The sequence below is a fragment of the Ambystoma mexicanum genome, chromosome 9, assembly GCF_040938575.1.
Source record: "Ambystoma mexicanum isolate Mex_15411 chromosome 9, UKY_AmexF1_1, whole genome shotgun sequence".
NCBI classification, from domain to species: Eukaryota; Metazoa; Chordata; class Amphibia; order Caudata; family Ambystomatidae; genus Ambystoma; species Ambystoma mexicanum.
Window position 1 is genome coordinate 1,507,103,699 of NC_090931.1, and position 17,911 is coordinate 1,507,121,609.

A 17,911-nucleotide genomic window follows, 5' to 3' on the forward strand; every position below is an offset into this window, starting at 1 on the left:
GACATCTCTGGGTTCTCACACACATGCACTGCAGAGGGCGAGTACCTTCTCGCTTTCCCTCTTTCTAATACCGGGCTCCTCCGGGATTGGTCTCTGCAATAGTATGACATGACTATTTAAAAGACCACACTGGGCGCGCAGCCCAAGGTCCGGCCCGTCCGTGCTCTGTGCACGGCACGCTGTAGTTAAGATGTATTTGCGTGCAGAGATACTTGCTCTTGCACCTTCCACCACACACATCCCATCTGGACAGCATGGACTACAAGTCCAGCCGCTACTCAAGTCTGCCCACTCCCCCCCCCCCTTCTCTACGGATGTTTGGTCAATGCGTGATCACTTGTGGGCCACAGATTACAAACGTATTCCTTTCCAGAACATCATCACCCAGAGTTTATGCTCGTAACTAACCGAGACATGGCTATCTGAGTGATCCGGCCTGACATTGTCCAAACTTTGCCCCAGGGCTACGTAATGCTTCAGGTAGCTCGAGCTTCTAAGCACCAATGGAGAGGAGTGGCCCTGATTTATAATGTGAAGTATGGATGCTCACTTCTGCCAACTTCATTAGACGCTGATATGGAACATGTATTAGTAAGAGTAGTAAGGAACGCTTCATGCGTCTGGTCTGCTGCGGTATCACCCTCCATCATCTAATCTAGCTAGATTCCTTAAAGTGGTTTGGAATGAAGCATCAGATCTAGCACGGCACCACAAGAATTGAATTATCCTAGGAGGTTTTAATTTATGGGGTGAGGCTGGTTCAGCCTGACTCAATAACGCTTTTCTGAATGCTATGAAACAGCTGCAACAAGTTGCGGAGCCTACCCATGTTAAAGGTCACACCTTAGACCATATATTTGCTTCCCCCCATATATGTGAGTGTTTCCTAGCCACACTCTAACCTGGTCTGACCATCGGGTGGTTCCCTTTACTATTCATGCTGCAGGGAGACATATGCAAGCCTCAGATCATAGAGAAACTACATTATACTTACAATGAAACTGGGCCAAAGTGGACCCTGGGCTTGTGCTTTTGGAAACTGCACACCACTACTTTTTATCACCTCTGGAGCCAGGCCCAGTTTCCTCTGCCATATCTAGTTTAGCCATCGCCATGGAATTAGTGGCAAATGAGCTAGCTTCTCTTCAATTGTCGTCCAAACCCCCCTCACATTCTGCACCTTGGTGGATGCCAACGTTGCTACGTCTGGAGACCCGCCAAGCAGAACGCAAATGGGAAAAGTATTACGATGCCAGGCTATGCAAGAATTTTAAGAAGCAACGCATAGCTTATCATAAGGCTCTGAAAGTAGCGAAATTGGTTTAAATGGCTGAGAACTTAACCAAGCCTAATGCGAACTCTGGGACGTTCAGCTCGCAGTTACTCTGCGACAACCTCTCCGTTTTTTTCATTGATAAAAGCAGGGGGATCAGGAAAGACATTATGGACAAAGGGATAATTGAACATAATACTGCTGTATCTTGCAAAATCACTGGTCCTATACCATCAACCATAAAGGAGACTGTCACCCTTTTTACTGTTTTACACCCACCAACAGGGACGAGATGAGCAGGATGGAGGCCAGCCCAAAATCAGCCTCCCATTCGATACTACCTTGTACCTGTTAAAACAAGCTCCTGAGTGTTTTTTCATGATTCTAGCCGAAGCCCTGAATAATACCTTAGCTCTCAGTCAAATTCCTGTTAAGTTAAAAGAAGCTTTAGTGATCCCTTTGCTGAAAATGCCATCTCTAGACGCCTTGGTCTTATCAAAGTATCGCCCCATCTCGCTGCTGCCTTTTCTCCTGAAGGTGCTAGAAGCAGTGGTCACCCCACAGTTGAGGGTCAGAGGGACAAAATGTCCTGGGTTGCTGCCAGATGGGCTTTTGTACAATGATGGGGACTGAATCCGTTTTGGTGTCAGTGCTTGACGATCTCACCATGATTAGGGATAAAGGCGGCACAGCAGGCCTTATTCTACTAGACCTGTCGGCCGCTTTCGATACCATTGATTCATGAGATCTTAATATCCAGACTAAAAGAGGAAGGGTTCTCAGGACCTGTCTTGGACTGGTTCTGTACTTTCCTGACCTCTTGTTTTCAAATGGACTCTCTTCTCCCCTATTGATCCTCCCCGGTCACGGTGACTGGTGGTGTTCATCAGGGTTCGACTTCGTCCCTGCTATTGTTCAACCTATACATCCGGCCCTTAATGACACTCATTTGGGTTAAGGGTTTTTTCCTATGCAGACGATACTCAAATTCTGTTTAGCTTAGACCCCGATCAGACTGATGTGGGAGAAAGACTAAAAAGTTGCCTTGATGCTACTCGGGCCTGGATGGAAGCTTAAGTTAAATGGTGGGAAGATGGAGGTCCTGATCTTTGGCCCGACGGAGTCCACGATGAGCTGGACCTCTGAATTCTGGCCACCTTCACTTGGACCTCTGCCAGTACCCGCCAAAGCGGTCCGGAACCTAGGCATCAAAATACCCACTTTGCAGACCATGGAGACCCAGATAAACTCAGTATTTCCTTAAACTGAAGCAGCTGAAGAACGTTCTCCCGTTTATTCCTCAGAAATTCCATACCCAGGTAGTTGCAGCCTAACTAAATGGGAGCATTGACTACTGCAATGCCATTTATCTGCCATAGCCATTATATCTCATTCAACACCTTCAAGTGTTGCAAAACGCAGCAGTTCAATTAATGAAGCAGATTCCTTTTGGCCAGCACGTCTCTAAAGAACGCCAATCTCTTCACTGGCTACCTGTTACAGCCTGAGTCAAGTTTAAAGCCTCCTGCATGATTCACCGAGCACTGAGCGGGAAAGGCTGTCTGGCCGGTCATTCGGGAAAAGTTACAGTGCTATCCTCTGGGCCGCCCCCTTAGATCCACTGATGCAGCACTTCTGTGCGGTCCTAAATATTGAAAATAGCAAATCGGTGGCAGGGCCTTTTCTATCGCAGGGCCTAGGCTCTGGAATTCACTGCCACTCCAGCTGCAGAGCACCATAGATTTCACACTTTTCAAGCAAAACTTAAAAACGTTCCTTTTAAATACCAGAAACTCATACTCGGAGCCTACCTGATGAAAAGAGAGGGAAGGAAAGGTTTTGCTCCTTGTGTGTCGCTGCTTATATTTGGAATTTAGTAGAGACAGGGGAACACTGCAGAGTCAGCTACCATGCTACCAGTAATATGAAGATAATGCTGCACAACACTGCAGATGCCTTTAAATCCTTATGGGTCATCATTGACAGCAACAGAGGTCATCGGTCATCACTCAATACCAGGCCTTAACTATAATACAATAATGAGAGGAACTAAGGAAGCAAAGAGTTCAAACAAAGATGGGAGTAACCCATCAGCAAAAGCCTTAGGCATGGAGGACTAGACTATAAAAGGATGGGCTGGGAATGTGCAGAGTCAGAGAGAATCCCAGAGGAAACAGATGTGCCTGTTAATGCTTCTTAACACAAGGGGAGATTCCTGGAGTGAGAAACACTGGAAGGAGTACTGCTTGAAAAAAAGGCTGAGCAAACACAGAGAAAAATGGGCGAAACCAGGTTGGGACCTGTTCAGACCTGGAAGCTCTAAGGAGAGTGGCTGTCCATTGTGATTCAAGAAAACTACTTAAGCCCCTGGGGAAATTGGAAGGCCAGAGCCTAAGACTTTACACCAGTATCCCCCCATGAAACAAAGCAGAGCATCTAGACCCGTGGCAGGAGGGTGACACAAAAACAGTTGCCTGCAAAGTCCCTGAACGGGAAGAGAGCACACATTGGTGTTCCTGTGAATTTTAAGAAACCTAAGGTCTGGGAGAAACCGGATGTGAATTCTAAGAAAGCCATGGTCTTGGAGAGATCTGCTGGGAATTCTGAGAAAGCCAAGGTTTGGTAGAGACCTGCTGCGAATTCTGAGAAAGCCAAGGTATTGGAGAGACCTGCTGGGAATTCTGAGAAAGCCATGGTCTGGTAGACACCTGCTGGGAATTCTGAGAAAGCCAAAGTCTGGGAGAGACCTGCTGGGAATTCTGAGGAAGCCAAAGTCATGTAGAGACCTGCTGGGAATTCTGAGGAAGCTAATGTCTGGTAGGCCGTATTGACCCGGTAATTGCCTATTGTTGGTAATACGCCAGCCTCGTAATGAGGCCTAATGGGGGTCAATACGACCCGGGTGCAAAGGGATACCGGGCACCGGTAATGACACCGGTGCCGGTAATCCCTTTGCGCCCTATTCCTAGGTTCCTTTGCGGGTCCTTCCTTAACGCCTGGTTTTAGCAGGCGTAAAGGACGGGACCCGCAAAGGGACTTCAGAGCTAATAACGGTACCGTAATTTAAGGTACCGTTATTAGCACCCTCCCCATTCACATTGAGCCCTATAGGGGCTCAAATGGGAATGGGGAATGTTATTTTCAATGGTGACTTACCGGTCCCGCAAAGGTCGGACTAGACCGGTAAGTCCCCATTGAACGAGGGCGGACACGGTACCGGTAATGGTGCTAGTCATGGCTGAGAAAGCCAAGATCTGGAGAGACCTGCTGGGAATTGTGAGAATGAACAAGTTACTTACCTGTAACTATTGTTCTCCAGCTTGGGTCTGGCATGGATTCACATGCTCATGAATATTCCTACTCGGCAGGTTGGGAATCCTCGGTAAAAGAAAAAACACTTTCAAACTGTATTTCTCCTTTAAACCAATCACTATCCTCTGGGTCATACTGCCCCATCCAATGACAGCCCTCTTCCTAAGCCCCTCCTGTGGCAGCCATCTTCAGATTTGGTAGGCACTTAAAGTGGTGGGTATGACCAAGAAGTACCGCAGAGGGGTCGGAGGGAGGGTTTGCATGTGAATCCATGCCAGACCCATGCTGGAGAACAATAGTTACAGGTAAGTTACTTGTTCCTTCTCCAGCATGGGGTTCTGGCATGGATTCACATGCTCATGAATAACAAATACATAGCAGTACAACATTACATAACCACGAGAGGTGGCAAGGCCCAACAGAAGCAATTAACTCTTACCTCTGGAACAAACTCGCCTCAAGCAAACAGGTTGAGTAGCACTGCTTGGCTGCCCTGGACTCCTCCCTGGAATCCTGGACGATGCAGTAGAACCTTGTGAAGGTGTGTGCGGCCCTCCACGTAGCAGCCCTGCAGATGTCCAGCAGGGGCACACCAGTCAGGAACACCGTTCTTGCATCAATCGCTCTGGTGGAGTGGGCTCTCGGACGGCCATGCAGCGGTTGGTCCGCCAACCGATGACAATGCATGATGCAGCCACAGAGCACCCTTGAAATGGAAGCCTTGAATAAGGCCTTCCCGTGGTTCACAGGACCAAAGTTCACGGCCGGTGTGAAGTCTTCAGAAAACTCTTCGTGAGTGTCACATAGAACTTCCAGGCACGAGCAATGTCCAGTGAGTGGAAGTCCTTTTCAGCCGATGACGAAGGTTTTGGGAAAAACAGGTAACACCAAAGGCTTGTTGAAGTGGAATTCCGATGGAACCTTCGGCATGAAAGAGGGATGCGTCCGTAACACCACCCTCAATTCATGGAAATTCAGGTATGGTTGCTTGCAGGATAGGGCCTGGATCTCACCCACCCTCCTGGTAGAGGTGATGGCAACAAGGAGCTCTGTTTTCCACAAGAGGAACTTGAGAGGGGCCTGATGCATCATCTCGAAGGGGGCCCCCATGAGCCTCATCAGAACTAGGCTGAGTACCCACGCTGGAGCAGGTGCCTTCACCAACGGGAAAGATCGAAAAAAGTCCTTTGAGGAACTCCTTGATGAGTCGGTGAGACCACAGGGAAGATCTTCCTGGTGACCTGGTGTATCGGGAGATAGCCGCCAGATGCACCTTGATTGAAGAGCGTGCCAGGCCAGCTTAGGCCAAGGAGAGCAAGTATGGAAGAATTTGAGGGCCGTTACCCTCACCGAGGCAATCTTCTGTGACCGGCACCACATAGCGAAATGCTTCCACTTGTGAACGTAGCACTTCAAAGTCGACTACACCTTGGCGAGGATCTCGCTGCAATCGCATGCAACTCATATCAACCAAACCCTAATGCTGCAGAAGCCAAGCCCTTAGGTTCAGCGATCCTGGGTCGTGATGCAGGATTGCACAACCTTCTCTGGTTAGAAGATCTCGAACTACCGGCAGCTTGACCGGAGGTGATGCTGACAGACTGAGAAGGTCCAGATACCAAATCGGCCACGGCCACGCTGGGGCGATGACTATCATCCTGCATTGGCACTGTCTGAGTGTGTTGTTGACTCGTAGCAGGAGAGGCAACAGAGGAAACGCATACAGAAACAGGCCTTCCCATGGGAAAGAACGTGTCCCCCATGCTCGTTGGTTGGTGGAATCTGCTGTAAAACTTCTGGCATTTGGAGTGTGCCACTGTTGTAAACAGATCGATCTGGGGCCTGCCGCACTTGGAGATGCGGTCCACCTCGTCCTGCCGCAATGGTGTTCTTGACTTGGTGAAGAGGAACATCTCTTGCCCGATGGCCCAGCAACACAAACCCTGCACCTATTTGGAGAGCGCTGGGTATCGAGTGCCCTCCTACTTCCTGATGTAGAACATTGTGGTGGTCTTGTCCGTGAAGATCCTCACCACCTTGCCATCAGAGACGGAAGGAACGACTTGAGGGCCCAGAACGCTGTCCATAGCTCCAGGATGTTGATATGGAGATCCTTCTCCTCCAGCAGCCACAGGCCTCTGGCATGCAGACGCCCAATGTGGGCTCCCCAGCCTTCCAGGGAAGCGTTTTTACTTCCTTGGCTACTTTGATAGTGTTTCCGTTGATGTTGAAACTTGAGTAGTTGTGACCTAATTTATTAATGTTGGGGGTTGTGCCTAGGATGATGAGCTCGGTCTTGTCATCATTCAGGCATAGGCCATGTGAGTCCATGCCTGAATGATGAGGTACACCCTATTCACCAAGGCCAAATCCTTATCGTAATCTCCCGTCAGCAGTATGAGGATCTGGGTATCATCCGCATAGTTGGTGTAGGTGATACCCAGATCATTGAAAAGGGGATTCATGAAAATATTGTAAAGAGTGGGGGAGACACAGGATCCCTGGGGCACGCCACAGGTGATTGAGATAGGGTCGGCTGCTGCAGATGTGGAGAAAATGCGCATAGTCCTGTTGCTGAGGAATGATTGAATCCAGCCTATGGCTTCCTGAGAAAAGTGGGCTGCAGTGTTAAGGTGGGTGCAGAGAATGGTATGATCGACTAAATCAAATGCGGCTGATAGATCCAAAAGGAGGAGTAGGGCTGTCTGGCTATTATCTCTGAGGGTATCAATTTGTGCCTTGAGATCAATCAGGGCTGTCTCGGTTCCATGTTGGGGTCTGAAGCCGGACTCACGGACTCGCAGGAGGTGGTTTTGTTCCAGGTATTGCTGTATTTGAAGGTATGCTACCTTGTCTAACATTTTGAGCAGGAATAGGACGGTGGTGATAGGTCTGTAGTTAGTGGGTATGGAGGGGTCTAGGGTTTGTTTTTTTCAGTAATGGGAGAACCCAGGACTCTTTGAGGTTGTTAGGAATGATGCTTTTGGAGAAGGAGGAGTTAATGAGTTTGGTGATAAAGGGTGAGAGGTCTCTGGCAGCATCTTTTATAATTTGCGAGGGACAGGGATCTCCCTGGCAGTTGGATGGTTTCAAGGTGAGAATAACTTTTTCGACCTCGAGTGCGGTAACTTTGAAGAAGCTGAAATGGTGAGGTGGTTTGAGAGTGGCCTTGGGAATAATGGAGGGTGTAGGTAATATTGGGCTAGTTTTCTTTTTTGTTGGTAAACTTATCTTGTAGGGTGGCCACTTTGTTAGAGATTGCATTTTGAATACTAGCGCACTGGGGTTTGTTTTTGACACAGGTATATGGAATGGGGATGGGCGATTCCAATTCTTTAAGAATAGTTCTTTTATGTTGGAGTTAGAGTGGGCTATTCTTTGGTTATATGAGTCTTGTTTGGCCTGTATTATTTATTTCTTGTATATGGAAGATATTTTAGTGAGGTTAGTTTTATTGGCCTCTGTGGGTGAGTGTTTCCAGATTTGTTCACTCTTGCGTTTCTCGAGTCGGAGGGATTTGAGGTGTGGCGAGAACCAAGTGTTCAGGTGTTTTCTAGGTTTACTTTTCCTACGTTTCAGAGGTGCAATAGTGTAAAGTGCTGAGGTCATTATTTTATTGTTTTTGTTGACTAGGGTGAAGGGGTCACCAGGGACACCGGGATCAGCGAGGGAGTTGAGGGTGGTTAGGATGAGTGGTACTAGCTTTTCAGCTGTGATATTTTTCATGTTTCTTGTGGGTATGGCGGGGGCTGGTGGGTTGTTGTGGGAGGAGGGTGTATGGGCTTCCATGATGAAGGTGATGAGATGATGGTCTGACCAAGTTTGAGGTGCGATGTCTGAGATGGCAACAGAGCAGTTGTGGTCTGCTACCCAGTCGAGGGTCCTACCTTTATTATGTGTTGGAAGGGTGATTTATTGGTTGAACCCTTGTTCAGCCAAAGTGTCAGCTATGATTGTGGCATGTTGATCTTTGGAGTCTTTGAACCCCAGGTTAAGGTCACCTAAGAGGATACTTTGGGTGGTATTTTTTAGTTTATCGGTAAGGATGGTTGTGAGGTCTTCTTCGAAGGATCCTAGGGGACCCAGAGGTCTATAGAGTAGGTGGATGGTGAGGGTTTGGTCATTCATGATGGGCATTTTAGCTGTAAGGGATTCACGTGAGTTTTGTTTATGGGATGGAGTGAGTCTTAGGTGAAGATCAGTTTTGACAATGATGGCAAGGCCACTGCCACAAGACTCAGTTCTATCCGCTCTGAGGATGGTAAAGTCATTAGGGACAGCTAGTGTGAGGGCGGGGCCTGCGGCTGTGTGGAGCCAGGATTCCGTAATGGCTAGGAAGTCCAGTTTTTCAGAGAGGATGAGTTCTGCTATCTCTGTGGCATGGGCTACAATAGAGTGGGCATTAATAAGGGCACCTCTGATGTGTAGTGTGGTGGCCTTGGGGGCTGTGGTGGTGGGGGGTGGATTGGGGAGTGATTAGGGGGAGTTGTATGTGGGTTGTTCATGCGAGCGTGGTCAGGAATCTTAGTATGTCTCAAGGTAGGCGTGGGGAGTTTGGTAGTTCTGGAGTTAGGTTCCCTCAGGGAGCGGGTGAGTAGTTCGTAAATCTTAGAGAGTAAGATTTCTGGTGGTAGGGTGGCAGGGGTTGGTCACGATCGATTGGTTTAGCGCGATATTATGCGGAGGTGTCAGAGTGTTGGGTAGTCCTTTGGTGGACATTATGGTGAGTGAGGGAGGCCAGTAAGGCTGGTAAGGTGGAGTAAGTGGAGGATTATCCTTAGTAGGATTGTGTATATAGCTGGTAGATACATAATGCTGTAAATGCTAGTGAAAAAGTCCTTGACTAGGATTCGGAAGGGTTAATGCTGTGGAGCAAGGCACATATAACAATACGGTGGCTAGACATATGGCTGGTTTACAGCGGTAGAGCAGGTTTAGGCATGTAATGAGACCTGCTATGTGGGGAAAATGTTTGAGCCAATAAATATGCTGTATGCTATGCTATGCTATTTGGGTGACGGCTACACTGTCCTCCGCTACCATACGCCTATGAACAGCCTCTGTAGGCTTCCTGGGTCGTGGATCTGGAAGGCTGACAGTACGAAGAGGAGAGGAAGACCTGCTCGTCTTTCCCCCTGGAGGAGTGAAAAGAAGAGCGCTGCTGCTGGAGAGTGCCCAAGGAATGGGCCATCTTTGTATCCAACTTGATGGCCTGGAGAGACTCATCAATGACCTTCCCAAACAAGTTCTCTCCGTCGAAGGTCATTTCGAACACCTTCGCCTAGACTTCCTGCTGGTAATTTGTGGCCTTCATCCAGCCTTTTCGACGAAGGCAGACACTGTTCCCCATCTGCCGGAACCCTGTGTCAGTGATGTCCAATCGCTGAATGTGAAGGTTTGTGACATTTTTATTTAAATTTGTGTTTGGTATTGTCAGTTTTAAGTGTTGAGCTAAAACGTCTTTAGTGAAGTAGGTTAGAGCGAAATACATAATATGATCAAAATGTATGCTTTCTGATTGACACACGTCTTTAAAACATACAGGGCCTGATTCACAGAAACATTTTATAATGCAGCAATCCCATTGGAAAACGCTCAGTAAATCAGGCCTTGAGTTTGTTTTTATTTGCAAAAATTAACACATGTATGTATATTATCCTAATTAATTGCTGCAAAATGAATTCCCTTTAAATAAATACATTGTCCGCAAGTGGTTTTGCTTGTATAATATGTCATTATCACTGTGACCATAATTTTGTGTAACTGCAGTTTCCTATACATTGTTAGGCTGAACAGACACAGCTTCCCCCTCTTGGAAAAGAGCGATTGCCTCCATACTCTTATCATCCGGGAGGAACTCCAGAATAGGGCCCAGCTTGTACCACAGCTCCCTGTCATACCTGGCTAGGATCGCTGGTGCGTTGGCCACCTTGATCGTGGATGATGCAGTGTAAATTAATCTCCCGTCCCATGGCGCCCAGCTTCTTCCCCTTGCTGTCCGGAGGGCCCGAATACAATGAGGATGGGTTAGCTGACTATTTCCTTGCGGCCGCTGCCACCACTGAATCTGGCAATGGTTGTGACCTCGGGCACTTGGGTGCAGAGTCCGGCGCCTGATACTTCTTCTCCAGCCTATCCCATTTGGCTGGAGCCGTGCAAGCGTTCATGAGGGCCAGGCACTCATCCCAAGCGTTGTCCAGAAGGGGCACCGCCATGATAGTCTTCTTCATGGACTTGCGCCTCTGGTACAAGACACCCTCCTTCCTGGTTTCTTTGAGCACAAGATGAAAAAGCTTGGAGGCTCTGGTGATCATGGAATGGAACAACCCCACTTCATCTGGTGGGTATGCCCTAGGTGGAGCATCCAAAGGTGGAGACTCGTTGCCCGCTGTGATGAAGATATCGTCGTTGTCCGTGTCAGTCTCCGTTTCTGGGTCTGCTGGGGGAGATAGGGCACGACGCAGATGTGGAAGCCGAAATGGGGGCGTCTGATGATGCTTCCTCTTCTTAGTTGGAGGCTGAGCGGAGGCTTGGGGGACCACAGGAACCGGGCCCGCTAACATCCTCTTAAGGATCTCCGACACCAAGGTGTGAAGGCTCGACAGAATGTCCAGAGACACATCCCTCGGCCAAGCTGGCGGGATCAGAAAACTAGGCACCGCACCGTTGTCACTGTTGCCTCTGTCGTCCTCCTCTTTCACATCCTTGTGGACCATGTGCAAGGACTACTGGTCCTCGCCGTCTTTGGATGAGACCTCCATGGCTTGTGCCACGGCCTGGGAGGGCTGTTTCGGGGACTCCTCACCCCCACTTTTTTCCCCCCCTGTGGGGCATGAACCAGGGCCTGAGCCAGTCCCCCCCCCTTACTGGTGTGCCAGCAGACTTTGCCAAAGTAACTGCGAAGTGTAGTGCCTAGGGGCAAGGAAACATTCTATGCTGCGGGGGCTACCTTCACAGGGTCAGCTCCCTCAGCCATCAGAGCAGCTGCCACCGACTCTATCGTCGCCAAAGTCTTAACCTGCTTCAATTGGGCCTGCTTGGGCAGTTCAGCCTTCTTCTCCTCAGTCCGCGGTCTCTCAGTTTCGCAAGGGTTGATGATTTCCTCTTTGAGGAGGAGCTCGATTGCCGGTTGGCAATGGAGGTGGAGGGTGACGTTGATCGGGCCATATCCACCTAGGGACCCGCTCCTGCAGCGACCCCAGTGGATTTGGACTTGCGGTTCTTGGCTTTGTCTTGGGTGCCCACAGATGAGGTGCCCTCAAAGGACTTAGAAGACCGATCCTCGGACCGGCCGGTCCTCGGTGTGGCATGACCCTCCTCGGTGCACGAGGCAAAGGCCTTAGCGTTAAGCCATGCCGCCGGTCTACTGTGCCTGTCTTCTTGGAGAACCCCAGATATATATCATACTCTGCGTCCTTACGGTCCAGGTGCATGCAGTATAGGCATAGTGGGTGCTGGTCTTCCACAAACATGTGCCGTAGCCCGCACTTGGTGCAGGGCTTCAAGAGGGACCTTCCCTCCTTCTCCCCCGTCACAGCCGGAGGGTGCAAGGTAGGCCCAATGGCCTCCTGGAAACGTTAACAATCTTCGCCCTTCAGGTGCGCTGATATTCACCAACAACGGATCCCCGGTGTTGGCAGATGGAAAAAAGAGAACACAGGCTCTTTTGGAACAAAAATAGAACTGTTTTCCATTGAAAACACAAATAAACGTAGAAGTAGCCCACAGAGCAAACTCAAGGACTCCCAATACTTAAGTGTGCGGTAAAGGTCTGAAGATGGCTACCAGAGGAGGGGCTTAGGGAGAGGGCTGTCAATGGATGGGGGCAGTATGACATAGCGGACAGTGATTGGTTTAAAGGAGAAGTCTTAGTTACTTACCTGTAAATGTATTTCTCCAGCATTGATATCTTTCATAGATTCAGATGCTTGAATATTCCCCGTCATCAGACTGGGAATACTCAGTGATAAAAATAATTATTAAAATGTTTAATATACATCCATTATCCCATAGAGAAGGCATGTAAATAACCCATTGGGGCCTATGAGCCATTCCATTGTGTAGTCCCTCCACCTCACTTTGGCCCTTTATGGCCCCAACCAATGAGGTGGCAGGGCTTAAGCTGCCCCAGTCAGCCATCTTCAGATTTTGAACCATAGGAACTACAGTATGATGGGTGCTGAGCGTAGGAGCAGGAGAAGTCTGCCAGGGAGGCGGGTGGGTGCATGTGAAACTATGAAAGCTACCAATGCTGGAGAAATACAGTTACAGGAAAGTAACTAAGACTTCTCCAGCATTGTATCTTTCATAGATTCAGATGCTTGAATAGAATACCAAGCAGTTAAAGCATGCCACCATAATGCACATTACACGGCCCACGGTAGTGGCCGTGTAGTTATGGTTAAGTTGCTAATCCCATAGGAAGAGCAATTTTTGGGTGGCTTATAACTTGGCTCTCCCTGGACGAATACTTAGCAAACTTAGCAAAAATAAGTATATGGCCCACTCTGAATATTTTTCCAAAGTTTAGTAAGGTTTGGTGCAGGGGGGACAAAGTTATAAGGGGGGGTCCCAAAATTTATTTTTTTCCCATAGAGTGAATGGGGAAAAAACTTTGCTCACGCCTACAGCTCAAACCGCTGGACGGATTTGCACCAAATTTGCGGCAGGAGAAGGGCTTGGTCCCGAAGGTGTGCTTTTGAAAATTTGGTGTAAACCTGTCCAGTAGTTTATTTCAAAACAACCAAAAAGTAGGTCTAAAAAAAATTAGTAGATCTATGTCCGCTCCGCCGACACATTTCCCTGTTCGCTCCGCGGACAGGACACCAATTGGCTAATTGCCTTGCGTCATGTCTGCGGACATATGACGTATTCGCTGATTGGCTGGGGTAAAGCATGAGGTGCGTCGCACTGTTTTGATGCGCCCGCCATCTTGGATCCGCGGACAGCACAGCGACGAACAGGGGAAAAAATACAACTTTGGGGAGTGTGTTGGTTTGTAAGAGTGCTTGGGGAGGGTGGGGGAGTAAGAGATGGGTTAAATGCGGGCCTGCGGCCTTCAGCCAGGCACCCAAGACTCTAGGCCCTGGACACAACCACCGCAGCATAACACACCCATAGAATCAAACATCCATCAAATATCCACAAATCTAAAGTTTGTATACTGTTTGATTTGTATAGTTTGTATGTGAAGTTTTGGCTAAGTCATGCAATTAATATTGTAGAGTTTGGTAACAAGCACTGCAGTATAACATATCCATGGAAGTAAACATTTTGGATTGTGGTGTATGGTTAGATGTTTGCTTCAATGGTTGTGTTATGGAGCAGTATTTGTGAGTTGAATTATTATATACTTACGGTTTGATTTTTTTGGTGATTGGATATATTTTCTTCATGACTTGGGTAACTGGAGCAAATATTCTTCTTCAATTTCTGTGATAAAAGAAAGGATCATGTTAGTGTAGGTAGTTCATAATGAGTTATTGCATTCCATAATAGACATTTCTGCATTATTTCGACCCTCATATTTAGTAGTTTACAAACCAGTGTACTGTGCAATTTGCTCAGTTTCTGTGTTTGTTTATTAAATCATTGGGTCTGTGGAAATAAAATCCATGCTGGATTTAAAAAAAAATCTTCTTCCCTTGTTTTCAGTGTTTATTTGTTGTTTCTGGCTAATGTTCCATCTGTTGGGTTGTTGCAGATTTTTGGGGCAGTTAAGATACATGTTGGCGTATTCTAACTGGTTATAGTTTTTTATTTATACTTTCAAGTTATTCATCTATTTGTTGGGTTGTTGCAGATTTTTGGGGCAGTTAGATACCTGTTGGCGTATTCTAACTGTTTATAGTTTTCTAATTGAAGTTTTGTTAATGTTTATGCAAAGATTAGTAATTACATTTTGGTTTTAAGAATATTAAATAAGCGTTTATAAGATTTTCTGGTAATCTCTGCTTTAGAGTAATTGTACTTTCATTACATCCGAACAATCCACAATTCTTTTTTATATATGCAGTGTAGTGAACTGCCTTGGTTGTGGATCCTGTGTAGTAGATTATACCTATTGTTGTGAAGGTTTTCTTACCAAGTGATACTTGACCATGTGTGAATCCAGTCACCTTACAGTTGTTTTTGGTACCATCTGCATTGTAACGTAAAAGCATTAGTATTACGCATTTACTATGTGTTTGTATTTGTAAGGTGGAGCGATTATCAGAATTGCACAAAATACATAATCTGCCATGGTTTACAATTTGTACAAGTTGCTGAAATGGAATGGATTCACAGTTAGGTATTGATACATACACGAAGCGTTCATTAGGGATTTGTTCCTGTGCCACATGGTTGCAGAGAGTGCATGTATGAAATCTGAAAGATTTCATTTATAGGTATATTTTTGTTTTCTTGTGGATCTTGTTGTGAGTTTATAGTGAATTTGACCATTCCAGCACAGCAGTCCAATTCTTGTCTTATTCCATGAACACTGTAGGTCTTGTCAGGATTGTTGGTTGCATTTCTATGAAGGACTAACATTTGGCAAACAAAATTGGTCTGTATTGTGTAAGTAAATGTTGTCAATAATTGGGGGCAATTGGAATAGAATATTTATTGCTACATTTGCGTAGCAATTTACACCAGTTATATTTGAAAATTTGAATGGACCTGATAGTTCTGTATCCAAGTCATTTCTTTGGAGTGTGTGTTGCTTCTTTGAAGAAGTACCCGAGTTACTTTGAGTAGTAGATTCTTCTTTGGTTGTGGTAATTGATGAAGTATTAGCTTCTTTTGCTCTCTTTGGAGGATTTGCAGTGAAATCCTGTTTCGTTTCTGTTTGAAGTAGTTTTCTTTTACAACGTTTTGTCTATTGCATTCTAGAATGCAAGGAATATCAGCATTTACTTTACTTGCATCAACGTTGATTAGAAATAGACCGTCAAGTGTACGTAAGTGTAATAGTGCTACATAGCTCATGCCTTCTTTAAAGACTGTGCTCCCAATATCTATCAATGCTTTATCTAGGGTAAGACCTTGTGATTTGTGAATGTTGACTGCGTATGCTAGAGTTAGAGAAAATTGTTCTCTGCGTACATACATGTCTCTGAAAAGAAGGAATCGGGCTGTTGAGCGTCCTATCCTTTTAACTTCTGATAGTTTGTCAAAGAGAATATTGACAAACTGAATGTTGTTGACACGGGGGTATGTTTGAAAGCCAACAACTGTACCAAGTGCTCCATTAACTAGTCCTTGCTCCACGTCAAGGTTATGTTTAAGCATTATTCTACAGTTTAAAGATAATTTTAATATTTTCTCCAAACTAGCTGTGTTGGAGATTGAGTTTTCTAAGGTATTTAGTCTTGTTGTGGTTTGTTGACACATGGGTAGTGTCATACCATGTACGTCCAGTTTGTCTGTGGAGAATATTTGAATTCTTGGTTGCATTTCTTTTTTCAACATTGTTTCATTGAATTTTGAACAGTTTGCAAAAGTTGGCATCAAGGACATACAATTGACATTTTTGGGTGCTCATTTTTCCATGACATCAGTAGCACATGAGTTATGGCCATAAAGTGCATGGATGTGCCAGGTTTTTAATATTGATTGTGCTTCTTGAGATAGTACACCAACTCTAATACTTTTTAAAATGTTGGCGTATGTGAGGTCTGCAGACTAGCGCATGTTTTCTGTTAATTCTCTGTATTGGAAATGTTGCCAAAGGTTGACATTTCCTATACTGCCAACAGTTTTACGGCAGAGTTTGTGCCCTAAGGTGTAGTACTTCTTGTAATCTGAGGTGAATCAAAGCCAACATTAGGTTGGAGACCTTGCTCACTTCATCTATTAGTAGCATTTTCATTGGTTTAAAAACTCTGCGTAGTTCCACTGCAACTTCTGTAGAAAGTTTGAAATAATCTAATTTGTTTTGGTGTTCTACCGGAAGGAGTAGTAATCGGTGTAAAGTGACACTGCCTATGTTGTAGGCAGCTAAACCTGTGGTGGCAGTTACAACAGCTGACAGTTTGTTGTTTGTCAATTGTTGAAGGAACTTGCTGATGATATTGATTAAGAATGTTTTTCCTGAACCAGCCTGACCACCGACGTATAGCAGTATAGGTTTGTAGTTTTGGCAGGTACACTTTTTATTTTCATGTTGTACACTATGTTCAATTTATTTTGTTACTTCTTGGAAAATGCTATGCTGCTCATTGTTCAGTTTTGATTTCAGTACAGTGAAGTCTTCTGTATCTCCTTCATAGTGAGACATGGTGTTTTCTACTTCTGTCATAGCTAATTCTGCCTCATTTGCTATTAGTGGCTGTGCCAGTGGTTCTTGGCTTCCTGTTACAGAAGGTTGACTACTTTCGGGAGTGTCTTTATCTAGTTGGGCCTGGAGTTCTTCTTGGTGTTGCTGTTCATTGTGCAACATTGTTTTGTACTGTGTAAAGTTTACATCTGTTATAGTGCTTTCATTTGCTTTGAAAGCGTCTTCATAGGAGTCATAGATATCTTGTAACTCTTCTTCTTTTCTCCATGGTTTAAAAAGTTGTAGCAGGGACATGTACTATAGTTCTTTATGCTGGAGTTTTTAATGACAATTTGATATGGTTAATTAAGCTTTGTTTGGTACGTTTCACTAAGCTGCCTTCACAATTTGTCACTCTGTATCTACAGACAGTGCAGACAGTCCCATTTTAATTACGAACAGTACGAACAGGTATAGTGTTCTTAGGACACCTCAATTTTGGTTAATTACGGACATTCCGGATATCGAGTGTGTTCTAAGAACAGTTCCATTTTGATTGCGGACATTACGGACATGTATAGTGTTCTTAGGACACCTCCATTTTGGTTAATTGCGGACATTCCGGACACCCGCGCTGTCCGCGGACACCTTAACTGCCTTTAAAAAAAAGAAAAGACACAGAGGACTGATTTAAAACACACATGGGGCCTCATTACGAGTTTGGAGGCAGCCAAACCGGGCTCCATTACCGGGTTCCTTCAATGAGGAATAACCGGGTCTTTCCAACATTGGACTCCTTGAAGGAACCATTCCCCATTCCCATTTGAGCACCCATAGGGCACAATGGGAATGGGTAGGGAGGTAATAACGGGCACATTACAAATGGCCCGTTATTACATCCCTCTTCCCCTCACAGGACCCGGAAATGATGTCTGGTTTTACCAGACGTTTGTTCCGGGTCCCGCAAAGGGAACCTCGTAATCAGCGCTCCCGTAATGAAGGGTGCCGGTCCAGTACCGGTACCCTTCATTACGGGAGTACAAGGGTTGTAATGAGGTCCATAATATTTTTTTTTATTATATACA

The 17,911-nt window shown here is 46.1% G+C and overlaps 1 protein-coding gene across 3 annotated transcripts in view; it reads right to left on the bottom strand.

The window, feature by feature from the left end:
* LOC138489360 (zinc finger protein 420-like) overlaps positions 1 to 17,911 on the bottom strand; it is a 107,959-nt gene that overhangs the window by 6,392 nt on the left and 83,656 nt on the right. The window contains exon 2 of one of the 3 annotated variants that reach the window (XM_069617078.1): positions 13,943 to 14,017. The exons of the other annotated variants lie outside the window; for them this stretch is intronic. Coding sequence (XP_069473179.1) covers positions 13,943 to 14,017 — 75 coding nt within the window. The remainder of the gene's footprint in view (positions 1 to 13,942; positions 14,018 to 17,911) is intronic. 3 annotated transcript variants of the gene reach the window in all.